General features: G+C 40.0%; 1 protein-coding gene across 1 annotated transcript in view; it reads right to left on the minus strand.

Moving 5' to 3' along the window:
- Nucleotides 1-17,938, minus strand: part of BMPR1A (bone morphogenetic protein receptor, type IA) — a 164,490-nt gene that overhangs the window by 23,185 nt on the left and 123,367 nt on the right. Inside the window, exons 4-7 of the mRNA XM_011950407.1 lie at nt 11,496-11,658; nt 9,550-9,652; nt 1,647-1,743; nt 1,415-1,514 (exon numbers count right to left, since the gene is read on the minus strand). Of these exons, the coding sequence (XP_011805797.1) occupies nt 1,415-1,514; nt 1,647-1,743; nt 9,550-9,652; nt 11,496-11,658 (463 nt within the window). The remainder of the gene's footprint in view (nt 1-1,414; nt 1,515-1,646; nt 1,744-9,549; nt 9,653-11,495; nt 11,659-17,938) is intronic.

Genomic DNA, 17,938 nt, shown 5'->3' on the forward strand with positions numbered 1-17,938 from the left:
AGATAAAATAACAGTAAACACTATTGGAATTCATGAAGCAGATGAATGAGTAGTGACTTTGCAGACCCAAAAAGTCTGATTCTTAGGCTAGAAATTGAGAAAACCAAGAAGCAACACTATGGGGCTGCCCCAAGAACTTCGGAACCGGCCATTGTGGTTATCCCTGGAAGTAAAGTTGACCAAGATGACTGCTTGAAAGTCAATTTTCAGAAAGTCAGACACTGGATTATCCAATACTATGTTAACAAATCACTCCCAAACTGAGTGGCTTAAAACAGCAACTGTTATCTCACTGTTTCTGTGGATCATGAATTCAGAAGTGACTTGATTGGGTAGCTCAGGGTCAGACGTCAGCTGAGACTGCACTCATCTGAAAGCTTGACAGGAGTTTGCAGTCACTTCCAAGGCGGCTCACTCCCAAGGCTTACAGGTTGTAGGCTGGGTATTGGCAGGAGGCCTCAGTTCCTCCCTGTGCAGGCCTCTCTCAGAGCTGAGTGTCCACATAGCATGATGCCTGGCTTCCCCCAGAGTGAGTGATCCCAGAGTCCATGGTGAAAGCTGCAAAGCTGTTTATAATGTAGACTTGGAAATCACTTTTGCCATATCCTATTTGTCACACAGATCAGCCCTGATGTGTTACGGGATGGGACTGACCCCAAGGGGAGAAACCCCAGGCAGTGAGAATCACTGGGGGCCATTTGGGATGATGGCTACCTCAGATGTGGAGCTCTCCTCTCAAGCCCATCTCCTACTCTGAATAATCATGTGACTTTCCCATCACCTTTCTAACAGAAGATTCCACAAAACACAGTTTCTCAACTGTGGTACCCCATTGTTGATGATGAAGAATTATAATAAAAACAAGGAGGTATGCATACATCTTTTCCTCAGTAATCTAAAGTGTTTCCTTTATCATATGCTAAATTGCTTTATGTACTTGGGTTTATTTATGGGTTTACTAACTTGTTTCATTGATCTATCTAGGTCGGTATGATAATGTTTTATTATTAAAGTTTGTATCCATTAGGGACTATCTCTTATTACTCTTCTTTTTTGGCAACTGTATTCTGAAATCGTGGCTACATGCAAACAATTCTGAAGCTCCAGATTTCTAAAGAATTATAACACAGTGGGTTTCTTGGGAGAGACTGAAAACATTCAGATACCAGAAAGCTCACTATTCCATTAATAAGAAAATCATAAGTATTCATGAACATATAAGAAGTATGAAATTGTGCCCAATTAATTAATTGGTAGTAAGGTCCTTTTCCCTTAAGAGAACTATAGTCTAGTTACATAAAGGAGATATACAACCAGAGAACACAAGTTAACGGTTTCTGCAATGGCTTTACAAATAGCGGTTGACATCTAATATTTGACAAAATATTTTGCTTCAAAATAAATATCTTCTTACTTGTAACAAAAGCAGCTGGAGAAGATGATCATAGCAATTATGCAGACAGCCATAGAAATGAGCAAAACCAGCCATCGAATGCTGCCATCAAAAAATGGACCTGACAATAAAAGTAAACAACGAAATAAACAATGAAATGAAAAAATAATCTGAAGTGTTCAATTCTAGGTAGCTTGGTAAAATCAGAGAAGGTATTTGAGAAGCATGCTCCGATTTTTCTCGGCTAACCTACCTATGACAACAGGGGGCAGTGTGGGTTGCAAATACTGGTTACATAAATTGGTCCGACAACATTCTATTGTCCGGCGCAGCTGGGCTTTTGGAGAATCCTAAAAGAAGAGTAATGATAAAATTAGAAATTGTTTGGTATTTTAAACTGATGATATGTCATTTTAGTATTCATAAAATACAATTTCTAATTCAGTGAGTGAAAGGGGCCTGCAAATTTTATATGTAAAAACAGATTACTGAAAGACTAAAATTTGTGCTGAAAGAGTGAAGACTGCAAAATGACTTTTCTTAAGAACATATCTATGTGGATGGTGTGTTAGACACCACATTAGAATACCAAACCCAAACTTAGGTAATTACAATTATAAACTGGTCTGGTACATATAATCTCACTGTGGTACTGAGATGTGGATGAGATTTAAGATCAGACTAAAAGGTTGAGGGTGTCCTAGTCCAAAGAAAAGGCTGGTTAGCAAGGCAGCTGAGCGTGCAGAGGCCGCTGCAGACCCTGCCAACCCCAGCCATGTCGAAAGTTATGAGCCTGATGCGGAGGCAAGCTGAGCATCTGTGGTGAGGGAAGGGGAAACTACAGAAAGCATTCCTGAGAGATGATTACAGATCACCAGTCAGAGAGGAGACTGTCCCTAAGAGAGCAGAAAGCTAGCACAGAGAAGGGCAGCAGCACTTACATGTGATGTTTTATTGGATTAACAATATAATATCTGACAAGTTGAATGCTGCCATTTCAGCACAGCCTGTGGAGAACTGCCATTCTGGACCAACATGTGAATAGCAAAGAACTGTTTGTCACTACGGAAGTCACAAGAATGTAAGCAGAAATTAAGGAAAAGCCTCAGTATAATCAGCTATGACTTTAAAAAGGTAAACATGAGCCCATGACTTCAGATTCTGTTGGGAAGATGGTCAAGAGCATTTGGAAATCTCCAAATACATATTTTATATTTTAAATGAAGTTTTATTAATAACTTTTACACAATATTTACTTTTAAATGATCATAAGGAGAGAGAAAAAAGTTAGGCTTAAACTGGAGAGTCTGAAATAATCCCAGATTCAGAGAAAACTTACAAAAAGGAGGATATGAAAATCATATAACTAACTATGAATGAAAGAAGTGCCAAGCATCCAAGAGGGTTCCAGGAAAGCTAAAATGAGCTTGGCCTTGCAAAAGAGAAAAGTGCAAAGAAAAACCAAGGAAGAGTTTCTCTGGCAGCACGGGGTTTCTCCAAGCAACAGATGTACTGCTGACATGACAGTGGATGATAAGGACAAAAATGAACAATTCTTCAAGTCCTGTCTTGTTTCTTCTTCTCTATGAAGGATGCTGACAGGGATGATGAAGGTAGCTTAAAACACTACTAAGTGGGAAATGACATCCCAAATGTATGAAGAGATCTTACGATGCTTTTGTATTCTACATGAGTTCCTATCTTCTAAGCTAGGTGAATTATATCCCAGGAAGATGACAGCCCTTGTAAGAGAGATGGCTGAAAGACAGGTGAAATTTAAAGACTTTAGAAAGATAGAGCGTTGGAAACTATGATAGATAACTGAATATTTTTATATAAACATATTTTTTATATAAACTAAATATATGTTTACATGTATATGTTATATATGTTCCTTTTCTTTAAAAGAGAAAGAAAGTAGACTTCAAGCTGTGTGTGGTGGTGTGTGCCTACAATCCCAGCTACTTGGGAGGCTGAGGCATGAGGATCACTTGAAGCTATGAGTTCAAGTCTAGCCTGGGCAATGTAGTGAGACCTTATCTCTAAAAGTAATAATTTTTAAAAAGAAGCCAAAAATAGACTCTGCCAACAGATTAAGGCAGCATAGTATTACAGAAAATACAAGGGTTTCGGAATCAAACAGTTTGAATCCTAGCTTTCCCAGTTGTTCATTTTGTGACCCTGAGCAAGTAATTTATCTCTGGGCTTTAGTGTGCTAAAGAATACAGGTTAAAAAAAATATCATCTGGGCACAGTGGCTCACACCTGTACTCCTAGCACTTTGGGAAGCTGAAGCAGCAAAATGGCTTGAGCAGAGAAGTTTGAGACCAGGCTGGGCAACACAGTGAGACCCCATCTCTAAAAAAAAATTTTAAATCAGCTAGGTGTGGTGGTGCACGCCTGTGGTCCCAGCTACTCAGAAGGCCGAGGTGGGAGGGTCACTTGAGCCCAGGAGGTTGAGGCTGCAGTGAGTTGTGATTGCTCCACTGCACTCCAGCCTGGGCGATGGAGCAATAACCTGTCTTAAAAAAAAAAAAAAATCTGCTCCATTGAGTAGTTGGAGGAAATCAAGGTAGAATATACTGACTCCCCAGGATACTATACACATATAGCAAATATTCAATAAATTAATTTCCCTTCCTCTGTGCTTGACATGAATCCCAGATGAGATTCTAGACTAAGCCAAAAAACTTATAAGCCCCTAAAGACCCAACATGGCTTCACTAAGAATAAGCAACACCTGTCTTACTCAGGTTAACTATGTATCTGGGTAGGCAAAAATTGGGTTTCTTGAGGTTATGAATTTGGGTGACACAGCCTTTCCTTTCCCTGCACTCTCCACCCCTACCCTCTGCCAGTCAATTTGTATTTCTAGATTTATGTGGAGAATATGAATTTTTGTGGGAAACAAATTTACTCGGCACTTATGAAGTAAGAGATTCTGACTTAAATAAACTTACTCAGTGTGCTCAAACTGGAGACAGTTTGTAACTGAAGCCAAGTTACAAAGAACAGCAGTGAGGTTTCTGAAAAATAATTTGTCCTACAGGAGGAAACAGACTAAGCACAATTTACCAGTGCGGCCTGGGGAGTGGAAAAACGTGAGGCCTGGTGAGAGACACATCTGTTCTGCACCACACCTGGCAGTGCGTGAAGACACTGGGGAAAGGGTTAGGATGAGCATGAGAGAGCTGTGCTTGGGTGACGTTTACCAAGAAATACAGAAAGTTAGATAACTGCTGGTCAAAATTTTTGCTGGCATAACCCAATTCTTAAAAGCAACGTATCCTTCACATATTTTTCAGGTGACACTTAAAAATTTTCACCATAAATTTAAATGGCTGCAATATATTAATAATTTCTGGCTTACTGTACATAATGACACTTTGAAATAGAATTGTTACCTCATTTTGAAATAGAAGTGTTACATCATTTTTAATGAATTCAGTAGAATCTAAATAGCATGCAATTTGATACCCATTATCATCATTTTAAAGAATAAATGAACAAATGCTTCTTTTAGCAATGAGAAATTTTACACTACAACTCTTACTTCTCCTTGAACTCTTATTTCCTTTCAATATCTCCCACAATAATTATGTCCTAAAGTAATATATAACTGTCCACATCAAAGATAAGTACATAAAAATTCTTTTCCTATAACTGTATGTCTTTAAGTCTTAGAAAATTATTCTAGTTTATCATAATTAGCATAAAATTGATCAAAAATATATATGTTACAATCTTTATTAAATACAAACTGAAGAAAATGTTATTGGAAAAGGCATTTTTTCTTTTATGATACAAGATCTGGCTGGCTATCACTCTGCACACTAGAGTGGAGTTGCATGATCTCAGCTCACTACGACCTCTGCCTCCCGAGCTCAAGTCATTCCTCCCACCTCAGCCTTTTTTTTTTCTTTTTTTTGGAGACGGAGTCTCGCTCTGTCACCCAGGCTAGAGTGCAGTGGTGCTATCTCGGCTCACTGCAACCTCCACCTCCCAGGTTCAAATGATTCTCCTGCCTCAGCCTCCCAAGTAGCTGGGATTACAGGAGTGTGCCACCACGCCCGGCTAATTTTTATATTTTTAGTAGAGACAGGGTTTCACCACATTGGCCAGGCTATTCTGAAACTCCTGACCTCAGGTGATCCGCCTGCCTTGGCCTCCCAAAGTGTTAGAATTACAGGCGTGAGCCACCAGGCCCAGCTAATTTTTATAGAGATGTGGTTCTGCCACGTTGCCCAGGCTGGTCTCAAACTTGTGAGCTCAAGCGATCTGCCCACCTCGGCCTCCGGAAGTGTTGGGATTACAGGCGTGAACCACTGCACCTGGCCAGGCATTTCTTAATGATATGGATGGGCCTTTAAAAAAAAAATCAGTTCATGAAGTCATGGATAAATATTACTTACTGCTGGAGTGAGAAGATTCATCATTAATTTTATTCTTATTTTTCCTTTTGTCATCATCAAGACAATTTATTCACATAAGCAAGATAATAATAGAAGGAGATTATTATACCATTGTCCCATAATTTTCTTTTTTTTTTGAGATGGAGTTTCACTTTTTTTTTTTTTTTGAGACGGAGTCTCGCTCTGTCACCCAAACTGGAGTGCAGTGGCCGGATCTCAGCTCACTGCAAGCTCCGCCTTTTGGGTTCACACCATTCTCCTGCCTCAGCCTCCCGAGTAGCTGGGACTATAGGCGCCCGCCACCTCGCCCGGCTAGTTTTTTGTATTTTTTAGTAGAGACGGGGTTTCACCGGGTTAGTCAGGATGGTCTCGATCTCCTGACCTCGTGATCCGCCCGTCTTGGCCTCCCAAAGTGCTGGGATTACAGGCTTGAGCCACCGCGCCCGGCCGAGTTTCACTCTTGTTGCCCAGGTTGGAGTGCAACGGCACGACTTCAGCTCACTGCAACCTCCACCTCCCGTGTTCAAGTAATTCTCCTGTCTCAGTCTCCCAAGTAGCTGGGATTAAAGGCACGTGCCACCACGCCCAGCTACGTTTTATATTTTCAGTAGAGACAGGTGTCACCATGTTGATTAGGCTGGTCTCTAAGTCCTGACCTCAGGTGATCCACCTGCCTCGGCCTCCCAAAGTGCTGGGATTACAGGCTTAGGCCACCGCACCACCTCGACCAGCCCATAATTGTTTAAAGTCCTTCCAAAGCATATGCTAAAAGTGCCATAAAGATCCTATCAACAAAAATTATTTTCAATGATCCAGCAACTTGGTTGAAAGCAAACAACTGAAAACCATCTGTCATGTAAATACTTACTTGATATTCCCACATAGCCTACACTGATGCTTTTACTTCGAATTATAACATCATTTGGAAACCTCAAGTTTTACACCTCAGGCCTTCTATTGGTAAACTAGGAGGGGTTGACTATGAAAAGTAACTAAGGGAAAGAGAACAGCTTGAGAAGTTCTGTTCTCAGGCAGAGAAATATTCAGCAACAGGACCTACGGAAGTTTAGGATCCAAAAACTGATTCCCTTAAAACTATCAACGTGCCCGTTACCCTTGTATAACACAGTGTGAGTTACACTGTGTTTAACAGAGCACGAAGACTGCTCTGTTAAAGAATCAATATGGTCAAAGCTAACATCTATTAAGCCCTTACTATGTGCCAATTGTGCTAAACTACTCACATACATATCATTTGATCCTTACAGTAATTCCTTCATTTCTTTGGGAGAAAACAAGAAAGCAGAGCACCTTGTCCAAAGGTTCACAGCAGTATACAGATTTGAACAGCTTGTCAAGTTTAACAACTAACTTACAATGGTGAATTCAGGTTAGGACAGGCCTACTCTAGGGGCCTGTTAAACACTGGTTATTACTGCTGGGCTCAGTACCCTAACCATAGCTCTTTCTTCAATTTTTTAAGTGATTAAAAAATGTATAGTATATGTGGTTGACAAATATGCAAACAGCCTAAAACTGGAAGAAACACAACTAAATTAGCATCCTTTAAATCCTGACCAATTAGAGCAAAGGATTAATGCTTGTAAGATAAAATTCATATAGACAGGTATGTAACAACTGTATAGGAAAACCTCATTCCATTCCCATCTACTTATTTGTGTGAAGAAACCAACAGCACCAAAGAAGAGTGGAGGAGATGTGGCTCAGCAGCAGCATGAGTGAGCGACATGGGGATTTTAGCTTACAGAAAGCTCAATGGTTCAAGAATATGGCGTGACTGCCAAACATCTAACACAAGACTGTGTTTAGAAAAAGGGAACAGGACTATTTACTCTCTACTTTTTTCCTTGGTCATACCACACTCAATTCTGCATATTATACTGAGGAAGTGGAGAGAATAACTCTAAAGCTGATCATATAAGGAGCAGTTGAGGTCACTATGAACTATTACTTTCACTGGGTAAAGACTAGCAGGATGAAGCACATTTTTTTTAGTTAGTAAAGGGCTGTCATCTTAAAAAGAGATTACGTTTGTTCTCTATGGTCTGAAGAGTCAGACATGAAGACAGATTTGCAGTCATTTACAAAGAGGGTGATTCCAAACATTAGCTGAGAGGTTGAAACATATAACCTTTAAGGTTTCTATCCATCCTGAGAATTTCTTGTCTTTCTTTTTTTTTTTTTTTTTTGAGACGGAGTCTCACTCTGTCGCCCAGGCTGGAGTGCACCAGGCTGGTCTGAAGAGTCAGACATGAAGACAGATTTGCCTCAGCCAGGATCCCGAGTAGCGGGGACTACTGACGCCCGCCACCACACCCAGATAATTTTTTGTATTTTTAGTAGAGACAGGGTTTCACCGTGTTAGCCAGGATGGTCTCCATCTCCTGACCTCGTGATCTGCCCGTCTCGGCCTCCCAAAGTGCTGGGATTACAGGCGTGAGCCGCGCCCAGCCCCCATCCTAGGAATTTCCAAATAATAGGAACAATTTCCTAACATAGCTGAGACTTAAATTATGCACAAACAATTCTATCTGGAGCTGGTTTTCAGAAACACTGAAGGATCTCCTGGGACAAAATTACTATACAGAATTTGAAGAGATCAGGTTTATAACCCAGAGCCGTCAGGATGCTCATGAACTATTACCATCCTGATTCCTTCATTGCTGCTTTGCTAAAGCAGCTCCACTGACACCTCCTTACAAGGCCTTAACATTTTTTTTTCAACTTTAGAGGTTGCCCTAGAGTTTTCAGTGTATCTTTAACATTTCTAAGTTGCCTCAGAGTGATACAAAGGTTACTGCCACTATCTTAAAAGTCTTTTCAATAGATTTTATAATCTACAAATAAGTGTGACAATATAATTTTTTTTGCAGTCATGACAACCTAGGATGATTGAAAACATTTTACTTTTTTAAAGTAAAATAATCTGGAACTTAAATTACCATAATCATATTACTTGAATAAAATTTTTATTTTTAAAGAAACGTTAGCTGCCACTATTGTGATAAGAAAGTTTAGAAACTTGTCCTCACTGAAAATTGTTATCAGTAGCCAGAGACGGTTGAGATTTAAAAAAGGAAAAAAGAAATTTTTTTTTTTTGGAGACAGGGTCTTGCTCTGTGGCCCAGGCTGGAGTGCCGTGGAACAATCTCGGCTCACTGTAACCTCAGCCTCCCAGGCTTAAGCAATTCTTCTGCCTCAGCCTCCCAAGTAGAGAACAAAGAAAATTGTAATCAGGCTGGGCACAGTGGCTCACACCTGTAATCCCAGCACTTTGGGGGGCCAATGTGGGTAGATTGTTTGAGCCCAGGAGTTTGAGACCAGCCTGGGCAACGTGGTGAAACCTGGTCTCTACAAAAAATACAAAAATTAGGCAGGTATAGTGGCATGCACCTGTAGTCTCAGCTATTCGGGAGGCTGGCTTGAGGTTGCAGTGAGCAGAGATCGCAGCACTGCACTCCAGCCTGGGCAACAGAGCCAGGTGCTGTCTATGGAAATAAAAAAGGAAATTGTAATCAAACAATTAGCTTTTCAGAAATGATTTAGTTATAAACTCTACATATGAATACAGGACAGAATCTAGACAGAACGTATTCCTCCAACATATTTACTGACGCGAACATACAGCCATGTGTACGTCAGGCATGTTTCTCCTAGGGGGAAATTGATGCTTTTGTGTGGCCCCTCCCTTCTTTGTCTCATGGGTCCCAGAGTATATCTTACTTTGCACTGAAAATCAGATCCTTCATATTTCATACACCCTGAAGCTAATGTGGTTTCTCCCTGGTCATCTTCTTCTATGATGGCAAAGCAATGTCCATTAGTTCTAAAACAGAAAAAAAAACAAACAAACATAAATTCACATAGAAAGTACTAATGAAATTTGAGTCTGAATGTGAAAAGGTACAGACAACATTTAATACTTTGTTTTGTGATAAGACTGGCAAAACCAAAGCGGTTTTAAGACAAATGAAAATTATGTCTGAGCTAAGATCTAAAAGGTCAGTGACAACCCTTTGTCAAGCAGAAAAGGATTTCGATTAAACAAGTCCTCCACATGGGAGTTATGTGACTTTTCTTCACTAGTCACAGTTATGTGATCACAGAAAGCTGATTTATAAAATTTTATAAGGTAAGTCATGTTTTGAAAATACACTTTAAAATAACTTTGTCTCTTTTTACCCATTTTTTCAGTACTCTCATATTGTATATGATAATAGATAAAAACAAACTTTTCTCTGACATATACAGATAGGCTTAATGACCAAAAAAAGGGGGACTGAAAGGCACCTTTTACTGAATATGATGGGAAAACAGGGAGAGGACTTTTGAATAAATTTTCAATAAATTTACACATATATATTTAATGAAATTCTTATCTTAGTGTTAGCATCCTGGAGTTTCCCCTTAATATATTCATATAGACTTCAACAGGTCTGGGAGAAATTTCTAAAAGCTTTTTCTGCGCTCCTATTTATTGTTAATATCAGGAATTGTGCTGCTTCTACTTAGAAGAACTTTGCAGAATTCTTTGTTTTCTGTTAGGAGAAAATGTTAAGTGTGGGGCAGAATTCTGCTAAAACGGATGATTCAGTTTTACTCTGGGTTACTAAGCTACTAACAGACAGCCCATTACATCAGGCAGGTACTACAGACAAGAAGTTTAGCAAAAGATTATTTGGTGACACAGCAGAGAGCAGTTCCCTGCCGGCAAACTCCCAGGAAGGTGTAAATGGAAAACTAGTCACAGTCAGCCACGCAGAGTCCACCACCACCAGGGGACAAGCAGCAAACCTAAGACACGATGACCATCACATAGGTTCAAGAGTTTACGTGTAAAGTTTCATGCTTTCTATCTGGTCCATTCAAGGAGCATACAATTATTAAAAGTACAAAACATGACATTCATTACTGCCTCTATAACAAGGAGACAATTAATTCAGGTTGAGTTGTTCAGGCAATTTTTTTTTGGTCTTATTAAGTCAATATGTCAGTGTTTCCAACAAATATGGACTAGAATTACATGATCATATATAAACATGTTGTGTAGTTAACATGAAATACAGTAGAAAAATTATAAATCAGATTTGGATTGGTAAATTCACAGGTAAGAAAAAAGTTTAAAATTAATTAACACAATATGATTAATATATATCTGCAGAATATTTCAACCAATTAAAAAGTAGGAGGCCAGGTGACAGTTCACACTAGTAATCCCAGCACTTTGGGAAGCTGAGGTGGAAGGATTGCTTGAGCCCAGGAGTTTGAGACCAGCCTGGGCAAAATAGCAAGACCCTGTCTATAGAAGAAGTAGGAGGCTGTCGTTGAGTTTTTCGATTTTTTTTTTTTTTTTGGTAATCTTTAAGTTTTCTGAAATGACTTCAAGATTAAAAGATCATTAAAAAACTCAGATGTTAAAAAAAATACTAGATCCCTTTGAACTTATTTTAAAAGCTGCATTATAACATAATTCTAATACAGTAACTCACCTATCAATCATTTAATGGAGTAATGTTCTAATATACAAAACACAAGGCTTTTTGGCTTTCTGGAAAGATACCATATATGAAGGAAAAAAAAAACCTTAGACAAGTTTAATAATTCTTAAAATAGCACTAAATGCAACTCTATTCTCCTAACTCTTAAGAAGGGCTGCATAAAATACTTACATGCATGTGTTATTAATAGCATCATCCGGGCAGTGCCCTGAGCAATAGCACTTTAAAAAAGGCAAGGTATCCTCTGGTGCTAAGGTTACTCCATTTTCTGACTTTTTCTGGTCGGAGTCTGATTTCATCCCAGTGCCATGGAGCATACTGTCTAGATTCTGTCCTGCATTCAAATATGGAATTTGTAAGTAAATCATTTCTGAAAAGCTCATTGTTTGATTACAATTTTCAATGAGAAAAAGTTGCTAAGCTTTCTTATCACAGTAATTGTAGCTAACATGTTTCTTGAGACATATAAATTTCATTCATACAACAAACAGACATTTCTTAATAAGTTATTATGCACAGAATTACTGCACCAGGTATTGTGGGGTATATGAAGACAGCTATATCACAATTTTTGCACTAGTGAAAGACAAAGAAGAGTGGTGCAAGGCAGAATACAGTCAAATCTTGTTTTTTATATTTTTAAAATAACTTAAAAATTTTTTAATTTAACCAGGGGAAAGCATGAACACAGTCCCTCACTATCACAATTATGCAGTTGAGTTTCCCACATTTGAGGAAATCACTGGGGTCAGCACATCCGGAGTGTAATGAATAAGCCTTACCCTGGGAATACCACCTTCGTGACCCTGGTCTCTCCCTTGTCAGGTAAAAGTATATAGTCATCACTTGTAAGAAAGGTACAAAATGGAGAGAGACTTCAGAGAAGTCTGTGAGAGTTTCCAACCATTAAATAGAGACAAGTTATGATTCTTCTCTCAACTCTTTGGTTCAAAACTTGTGACTAGCTTTCCTTTATTTGTGCCTCTATGTGGAAAAGGAGTTACTAAGCATCTTGCTTTGGCCTTTAATTGCTTAAGTAAGGAAATCATGAGAGCACAGGGACCAATCATGTTATCTGGAGACTTTTACCTCAAGGTCATTGGTTTGAATGCAGACCATGCTGGCAGAAAAAGTGAAGGTTATAGAAGGGCAGCAGTTAGCTCACAGAAATGGAACTATGTTCTTACACGAGAGTCTAGTAGCCTGCAGTGACAGATATTGTCATATCTGGTACTAAATCTTTCAGGTTGGAAGCAGAACAGTACTAAGAAGACTGTTCTAGTAATTACTTCCTCTCTCTGACTCAGCTAGGCCATTCTTTGTGGGTTACTCTCAAGGGAATAAAAGGTAGAACCAAACAGACAAGTGTATATGTATTTCATTATAAATGTTAAATAACTGGTTCAAGACACAACAGACTTGACATTACATTTAACATACTGATAAGATAAACTACTGAAAAGACAAAAAATAGCACATATGCACACACTGATAACAGAAAAAGCGCTGCTAAATAGTGTTTTGTGTTGTGGTGATTCCATGCCTTCAGTTTTAATAATCTTTTTTTTTTTTTTTTTGGAGACACAGTCTCACTCTATTGCCCAGGCTGGAGTATAGTGATGTGATCATAGCTCACTGCAGCCTCAACCTCCCAGGCTCAAGTGATCCTCCCACCTCAGCCTCTAGAGTAGCTGGGACCAAGGGCACACACCACCAGGCCTGGCTAATTTTTAAATTCTTTGTAGGGACAAGGGCTCCCTATATTGCTCAGGTTGGTCTTGAACTCCTGGGCTCAAGCGATCCTCCCGCCTCAACCTTCCAAAGTGCTGGGAATACAGGCGCAAGCTACCATACCTGGCCAATAACCTTCACTTTCTTATGCGGAATATTTAGTAAAGGAATTTGCTACTGAATGACTATATATTAACAAACAATAGGAGAGAAAACTTTTTTTTTTTTTTTTTTGGAGATAGAGTCTCCTCTGTCACCCAGGCTGCAGTGCAGTGGTGCAATCTTGGCTCACTGCAACCTCCACCTCCCAGGTTCAAGCAATTCTCCTGCCTCGGCCTCCTGAGTAGCTGGGATTACAGGCACCCTCCACCATGCCTGGCTAATTTTTTTGTATTTTGTTGGTAGAGATGGGGTTTCACCATGTTGGCCAGGCTGGTCTCAAACTCCTGACCTCAAATGATCCACCTGCCTCGGCCTCCCAAAGTGCTGGGATTACAGGCGTGAGCCACTGTGCCCGGCCAGGAGAGAAAACACTTAAAAAAAAAGAAAAAAGATGAAGTTTGTGTACATACATATATTCCTGATCCCCGTGCCTCCTCCCCCTCCCCACATTCTCCTTTCAGAAATAAATTCCGTAATATAATGTCAAGGCTTCCGTTGCACCTGATAGCTACAAAGCAGAAAGACCCCATTTATGTTAGAAACATCAGCTGTAAAAGATGGGGTGGGGAGAAGCAGGAGGTACAGGAAGGGAAGAAATCCACTGAACAGGGAATGAGGAGAGTGGGATTCTGTTTTACTGTGGGCCTACCCCACTTTACCCAGCTGTTTTACTGTGGGCCTACCCCACTTTACCCAGCTGGACCCTACCCCACTTGCCCAGTCTTGGGCAAGCCATGTCACTTGTCCAGGCTTCATTTACTCTATAAGGCTATAGGAGTAGAGGACAGGTGAGGTCACCTATCCAGCTTTAAAATCCTATTACGTTAACAGAAGACACTTACCAATTCAGCTCTGGAAAACAAACAATATATCACAGTAATTAATTTTTCAAAAATCTAGTGACACAGAAAAAGCAGTTTAGTGTGGCAGAAATGTCACTTAACAGCAAGAAGTGAAGGGTTCAAGTCCCAGTTATGGACACAGGTAAGTTTCTCTCTGAACCTCAGCTCTCTATCTATAGAAAATGGTGATAATAATTCCTGCCTAATTCAAATCAAGAGGTCATAGGTAGATCAAATGAATATCTACTAAAGTGCTTAATTATATGTAAAATAGTATACAAATAAGATGTTACTAATAACAAAGATCATAACACTAAAAGATCACTGATACATGAAAAACTCAGTTATATGAAACTTCCTAGAATACAATTTGAATTTATGAGACAAAAAACTCAATTACAATAGTTGGATCTAGAGCTTATATTATTGCCAAATATTCAACAGAATACTTATTAGGGGTCTATTATGTGCAGGCAAGGTATTAAATGCTAGAAACGCAAAGATGTGGCATCAAAACCATGTATGTGGCCTTGAGAAACTTGGTGGGAAGCAGAGGGGGAATAAGCACAAAAGCAAATAAATACAAAGGGAAAAGTGACAAAATACAAGGCCAGGTACGGTGGCTCACACCTGTAATCCCAGACTTTAGGAGGCCAAGGCAGGCGGATCACCTGAGGTTAGGATTTCAAGACCAGCCTGGTCAACATGGTGAAACCCTTTCTCTACTAAAAATATTTAAAAATTAGCTGGGCATGGTGGCGGGCACCTGTAATCCCACTATTCGGGTGACTGAGGCAGGAGAATCACTTGAACCTGGGAAGTGGAGGCTGCAGTGAGCAGAGATCAAGCCATTGCACTTCAGCCTGGATGACAAGAGCAAAACTCCATCTCAAAAAAAAAAAAAGTGACAAAATATGGAGGTGTCATGTAAACAAAGGAAAAGGCTCATCCTAGGTGTCAAATTCAAACCGATCTTAGGTGTCAAAAGTAATGAAATCTAAGCTACATCTTAAAAACTTGCAAGATTCCACCAAGTGGATATTGAATATAAAGAAAAGTAGCAGGCCAAGAGCCTCTCTGCACTGTCCCTAGGTGACAGCGCCCACTCTGTTGATGGTTCCTGGATGTACCCCTCTAGCCATGACCTGCCTAGGCATCTCCTGACTGACTTGTCCTAAATGAACTTTTGATTTGCTTCAGACCTGGTCTTGGCAAAGTCTTTTGGCTCAACCTCCAAAATGTACATCAATTGTTTTCATTTTTCTCCACCTCTGCTGCTGTCACCAAGGCCCATCACAACATGCCTCTACCAAGATAAGAAGTCTCCAACTCGTCTCTCTGCTTCTGCTCTTGGTTCCTGCTATCCATTTCCCATAGAGCAGCCAGAGACATTTTATAAACACAAATCTGTCACTCCTATCTAAAACCAACCAATGGCTCCACAGCACAGTCAGAATAAAATCCAACCTCCACTGTGTGCTCCCAGGGCCCAGCAGGATCTGGATCCTGCAGGCCTCACCATCATCACTTCACTTGCCACATGGCCTTCTGTCAGTTCTGAACATGTCAATCTCTCCCCACCCATAAGTCCCATATATTTACAAAGAATAAATTACGAGTCCTGGGGTGGACTGGGGGTACGTATAGGTTATATTTCAAAACACACACAAAATATTTAATAGCTTACATGCTCAAGTATAACATCTCAGAAAAAGATGAAAACATATACATACAAAGATACAGTTACAAGAGACACATGACTATACACAGGCACATTTACAGGTCCTTGTCATAAATGGCAATTTTACTAGATTTTTATTCCTGGCTAAGTACTTTTTCATACTTTCCCAATAATTTATTGGCTTCCTTTTTCTACAGCAAATAAATGCCCTCTGCCCTAAGCTTAAGATAAAATGTCTACAACAGAACTCAGATGGCAAACAGTTGGTGAGACCAATGGGCTACTGATGCACTATACATGTGAGCTAATCAGCAATGGTAGCCTAATGAATTCTGTAACAATACTTGCATCATTAATTAAATAGAAACCAGGAAGACATCAGCAGGAGGAAAGTCAAGTACAAGGAGGCAAGAACTAGGGAAAAGGTGGCATGTCTACAACTGTGCTGTCCCATATGGTAGCCCCTAGGCACACGTGACTTAAAATGTAGGTGAATTAAAATGAAGTAAAATTAAAAATCAGTTTCTCACCCACACTAGTCAAAACTCAAGTGCTCAAAAGCCACATGTGGCTAGTAACTATTACATAAGACAGCAAAGATAAAGAAAACAGGTATTGGTTTTGTAGGCCCCAAGGTCTCTGTCACAACTATTCAATTCTGCTGATACAATGCAAAATCAGCCGGACAACATGTACAAAAATGAGCATGGGTGTGTTCCAATAAAATTCTTATGAATAATAAAATTTGAGTTTCATATAATTTTCATGTGTCATGAAATATTCTCTTGATTTTTCTTCAATCACTTAAAAATGCAAAAAACATCATTCTTCACTCATGAGCAGCACAAAATGAAGCAATGCGCTGGATTTAGTTTGTGGGCTATAGTTTGCAAATTACTGATACAGAAATTTCCCTCACCAAAGTCAGTTCTATCGTACTATGTTGGTCTAGGGGGAAAATTAAAGGAAGAAGAAAAGACTTTGTGGCAGGGCCAGAAAGCATAGAAATGGGCTTTTCACATCTGATAGGATAATATGTGAATGATTAGGCTTTTTTTATGACACTTTTGGAAGGCCAATAAAAAATTATAGTTAGATGTATTTCAGTTGAACATTAAAAACTGCAGTTAATCAGTTAACATTAATCAAAATTGGTTCTGAACCCATTATCAAGAATGAGGTGATTCCGACACATACTGACATACAATATTATTCATAATGTCACTGAGTGGCAAAAAAAGCTTCTAGAAACATGCATATAGTTATTGCATTAAAAATCATATGCTTGGCCAGGCATGGTGGTTCACGCCTGTAATCCCAGCACTTTGGGAGGCCGAGGTAGGTGGATTACCTGAGGTCAGAAGTTTGAGACCAGTCTGGCCAACATAGTGAAACCCTATCTCTACTAAAAATACAACAAATTAGCTGGGCATGGTGCTGTGAGCCTGTAATCCCAGCTACTCGGGAGGCTGAGGCAGAGGAATCACTTGAACCAGGGAGGTAGAGGTTGCAGTGAGCCAAGATCACGCTGCTGCATTGCAGCCTGGTCAACAGAGTGGGACTCCATCTCCAAAAAAAAAAAAAAAGTCATATGCTTGCCAGGCATGGTGGCTCATACCTGTAATCCTAGCACTTCGGGAGGCCCAGGCAGGTGGGTTGCTTGAGCTCAGGAGTTCAAGACCAGCCTGGGAAACATGCTGAGACCTGGTCTCTACAAAAAAATTTGAAAAATTGGCTGGGTGTAGTGGAATACACCTGTAGTCCCAGGTACTTGGGTAGGTGAAGTGGGAGGATCACTTAAGAACCCAGCAGGTTGGCAGGGAATGGTGATTCAGGCCTGTAATCCTAGCACTTTGGGAGGCCGAGGTGGGTGGATCACCTGAGCTCCGGAGTTCAAACCAGCCTGGCCAACATGGCGAAACCCTACTAAAAATACAAAAATTAGCCGGGTGTGGTGGCGGGCACCTGTAACCCCAGCTACTTGGGAGGCTGAGTTGGAGAATCGCTTGAACCCAGGAGACAGAGGTTGCAGTGAGCTGAGATCATGCCACCGCACTCCAGCCTGGGCAACAGAGCAAGACTCTTGTCTCAAACAGAAAGGAAAAAAAAAATCATATGCTCAAACGAAGTTTACACTGTTGAATTCTTTTTATTGCATTATGATCAGAGTATGTGGTCTTTGAGGTATCTTATTCTTT

Source organism: Colobus angolensis, unplaced genomic scaffold, assembly GCF_000951035.1.
Source record: "Colobus angolensis palliatus isolate OR3802 unplaced genomic scaffold, Cang.pa_1.0 Scaffold307, whole genome shotgun sequence".
Taxonomy (NCBI): Eukaryota; Metazoa; Chordata; class Mammalia; order Primates; family Cercopithecidae; genus Colobus; species Colobus angolensis.